At 38.3% G+C, this 3,935-nt stretch overlaps 1 protein-coding gene across 1 annotated transcript; it reads right to left on the bottom strand.

Annotated features, from left to right (window-relative positions):
* Window positions 1-3,935, bottom strand: LOC144553024 (LisH/CRA/RING-U-box domains-containing protein). Its single transcript, XM_078301094.1, has 6 exons — window positions 3,271-3,935; window positions 1,394-1,516; window positions 1,093-1,278; window positions 567-700; window positions 301-487; window positions 1-209 (listed from the first exon to the last, which is right to left on the bottom strand). The coding sequence occupies exons 1-6, from the start codon at window positions 3,802-3,804 to the stop codon at window positions 108-110; spliced, it is 1,266 nt and encodes a 421-aa protein (XP_078157220.1). The 5' UTR covers window positions 3,805-3,935; the 3' UTR covers window positions 1-107.

Below are 3,935 nucleotides of genomic sequence, written 5' to 3'. Positions count from 1 at the left end.
TAAGCAGTACAAAGAAATCTCAACTGAGCTGGTAGACAACAAAGGTTTTGTCTTGATGATATGTACAAAGCTAATAAGAAGCATATTAACCAACTGAGCTGAGCATGTTAGGAGATGAAAGCCTTGACAAGGTCAGAGAAGTTGCACTCAATGCCAGTTCTGGGGCAAGTAATTTTGCCGTCATTGTTCTTTGCCATTTCTTCTAAAGCCTGTCAAAAACAAATTCGAAACTTGCAATAAATCCACACTACTATCTTTTCTTCTTGTCTTTTTTGAAATCAGTAGACAAAAAAAAAGAACCTTAGTGCTATAAACATAGCCATTAGGCAAAACAAGAGGTGGGTTTTCGGTGTCCATAAGCTCTTTGGTTATGAAGCAAACAAGCTTGGAATGATGTTGCTTTGAAAATGGCAGTGGCTCTGCTAGTCTCATGAACCCAGCCTGAGATAAAGGGTCTTCTTTTGGACACGATCCTTGAGGGCAAGATCTAAATTTTAATTATAATCACCAGGTTAAGACCCAAGAATAAGCAAAGCATATTAAAGGTAAGTAAGGAGGAAGCATACGGGGTCTTGAGAGCAGATAAGCCTGCTTGGAGGTAGATTTGCAGCAAAGGCACAAGAGTCATGCCAAACAACTTACAGAATTCTTGCTTGAACTCCTCCACTAGGAAGTCCCATCGGCACACATCAAACAATACCTGCATGGAAGTAAATAAGGAAGAGCCCAAGTCAACAAACAATAAAAGGCCTGAGATCTATTGATAATGTATTTAATTTGACAATTTTAACAATGGTAAGAAATATCTAAAAAAATTGAGATCAGACTTTTGAAATGTGATCTCTGCTATATTTATACCATGCACATGAAAAATGATGTAATTTTGACCGTTTATCAAACAAAAAAAAAATTTACAACTGTCTAAATTTAACAATCTTTGATGGCATATCAAATAACACTCAAATTATATGAAATTTGATACACAATCAATCCATTAGGCTAACAACATGTCTATGAAGGGATCCCGACCCACGATTCAAATAGTAAAAGAACTTAGAAAGAGCAAATAAATGATGCAAATGATGGACGGACCTTGTAAGTGCTGCAGTTGGTACCACTCTTAAAAGCCAAAGTTGCAGTGACGCGTTGCAGTTCTTTTGTGTAGGTTGGACCCCATGGAGCAAGGTACTTGCGAGCATATGCAATCGCTCTCAAGTAGTCATTTGCTTTTACCATCTCAATGAATTCTTGAAGCCTTAGAAGAAACTCAAGCTTACTCTGCATGTTTTTTGCAAATGAGAAAATCAAACCAGAACCAAAATTTTCCTTTTTCCACCAAGAATAAACCAAACCAACAGAGAGTAAATATCTAAATCAGATCCAAGTGCCCAACCTTAGTTTTCTTCAATCTAGACTTGTTTTCAGCACACCAGGTCAGAGCAGGAGCCACCTTCTTATTTTGCAGAGATTCAACAACTTCTCTTGCTTCTACGAACACATCAATATCCACTAGTTCCTGGCATTGATATACAAACCAACCGTAGAAATTTTTTAGCTCTTAAGCTAATAACCTTTTGTAAATTCCTAACAGTCGACATGAATGCACAACCAAATGATAAAGTAAGGTGAAAAAAAAACAAGGGTTCAGAGCCTATCCGAATGCCTTGTGGACTGGACATTGTTCTAAACAAATTACACCATACAATTAAACTTTAATCAAAATTGCATTAATTGATATAACATCGTACAATTAAACTTCAATCAAAATTGCATTAATTGATTATAACATCTGTTAACCCCTCTCTGTTAAACAAAAAAAGAAAAGTTCTCTTCGTCTCTTCCCAAATTGATAAATAAAAATTAGATAAACAATATTTTTTCCATTTTTTTTCAATGAGAGGGTTGGGGGTCAAGCCACCCAACACTCTTTTCAAAGCCCTGTTATTACAACAAATAATTTCCCCCATGTGGGTTTTGAACCCATGATCTCCCACATAAGAGGACGTGTGCCTTTGCCACTAGACGAAAGGCTGGTTCTTAATATTTTTTCACATTGATACAACTGTTTGGCTGGGATCAAAACATCAAGGATTAATTATCGAAAAGAAAAAAAAAAATGCAATAACAATATAACTAATTCAACAGTTTTTCTTTAGACCAAACGACATTGCTTTTCACCTGTTTTTGAAACAACTCTGCTGGTTAGATATGAAACTGATACAATGCCAGAGTCTAAACCACAGTCCAATTGATTTTTTTCCTTTATACCTAAAAAGAAGTAATGCTTGTGTTTATTGATCAATTCATCCATTATTTTTTTCTTAATCCAAACAAGATGCGTCCTCTAGAGTACCAGCCACCCCATTTTATTTAGAAATTACTATCAAATATAAAGGACCACAAAATTACAAGAGAACGAGAGGATAAATATACAAATATACATCTTTATTAAGCCAGCAAGATTAACAGTGCACCGAAAAGTGCTTTTAAAAGAAAATTTGTCAGATTGTACCTCAAATTATGAATGAAATAATGTAAAATCAAGAAAATTAATCTCATTAGAAGAGAAGAAAACATGATAAAGGATGTGAACTGAACAAAAAATCCTCTCCACATGGTTTCCAGGACTGAGAAGGAAAACAAGATCTCTTACCTCCATTCTTTTTTAGTAGGGGGCTTGGGGGGGAGAGGGGGGGGGGGGGGGGGTTTATTTTTCTTGAAGCGATTTGATTTGGGAAGAGAGACGAGGAGAATTCTTTCCCTTTTGGTTTAACAGAGAGGGTTAATAGACATTATAATCAATTAATCTAATGTTGATACATTTTAATCGTACCGTGTAAAAAAGCTTCGGACAAGGAGTCCAGTCCAAAGAACTTCAAACAGGTTCAGGACCCAAAAGACAAATCCATGTATTTTAACTACTAGTCATAAATAAGGATATTAACAAATAATATAAGCAGCTTGTGCGGCAGATTCTTGCAATAAATATATACCAAATCCATATATGCTGCAAACTTTAGCAATTAGCAGGACCATGCTATAGAAAAAGGACCGATCCAATCAAAATCAAACTGCAAGGAATGACACCTAAATTGAAACCGCTGGTTCTTACAATTACCTACCTATGTATTTTGCAGTTCAAACAATCCAAATATCCAACCACGATTATAAATAACAAGACCTTGATATAAAACTATCATCCAAAGATACAAGTGCAATCACTTCTGTTTATCATAACCTAGGTCTTTCCATTTCTTCTGACATATATACCTGAATATTAGCAGAATCAGCAAGAAGGGTTGCTGAGTCGTAGTACGACATGCGCAGCATGTAATCAAGAATGACTCTGTTCAACCTGGTGTTGTTCCAGTTGCTGTTGCACTCGCAATAGGGATGGGGCACAAACTCCTCCAAGTGTTCGATCCGAGCACGGCACCGCTGCACCTGCGCTGCCTCGGCACTACTGCTTTCCTCAAGCTTACGCTTGATGCCATGGAGACGGCATACCAAGGAGGTCAGAGAGCTCACAGGTGGAACAGCAGCTACAGTCGGCGAGGCAGTAACAGAAGAGATGTCAGCGAGCACGGCGGAGAGATCCTTCTCTGCAGTGCGCTGTGAGGACCTCAGCGACTTCTTCAGGTGCTCCACCGGAACCCTCAGAAGCTGCAACTCCAGTTTCAAAATCTCCGTCACCGGAGTCTTTTTCTTCTTCCTCTGCTCCTCTCCGCCGCCGTTGTTATTAGAAGATGTCACAGAAGCGCCGCCCTCGGCGGCCGCAACAGGCGGATCGATCACCATGTCCATCTCTTTTCGGTGTACTTACCCCCGATTGAATTAATTGCCAATCTGCCGCACTATAATCTCTCTCAATCGGTCCGACCGATTGAACCTTTGTCTTCCTTCTAATCAAGTCTATCTTTGGTTTTAATTAATCA

This window comes from Carex rostrata, chromosome 4 (assembly GCF_964058835.1).
Source record: "Carex rostrata chromosome 4, lpCarRost1.2, whole genome shotgun sequence".
In the NCBI taxonomy this organism is placed as follows: domain Eukaryota; kingdom Viridiplantae; phylum Streptophyta; class Magnoliopsida; order Poales; family Cyperaceae; genus Carex; species Carex rostrata.
Note: the sequence above shows the minus strand (reverse complement) of the source record. Positions and strands in the feature narration are given on the sequence as shown.

Bases quoted from the DNA above. Each gene is read 5' to 3' on its own strand.
- LOC144553024 (XM_078301094.1), bottom strand. From the start codon at position 3,804: ATGGACATGGTGATCGATCCGCCTGTTGCGGCCGCCGAGGGCGGCGCT. The intron at 701-1,092 runs GTCCGTCCATCA...ACTTCCATGCAG, and splicing joins CCAACTGCAGCACTTACAAG to GTATTGTTTGATGTGTGCCG. The intron at 210-300 runs GTTCTTTTTTTT...TGTTTTTGACAG, and splicing joins GCTATGTTTATAGCACTAAG to GCTTTAGAAGAAATGGCAAA.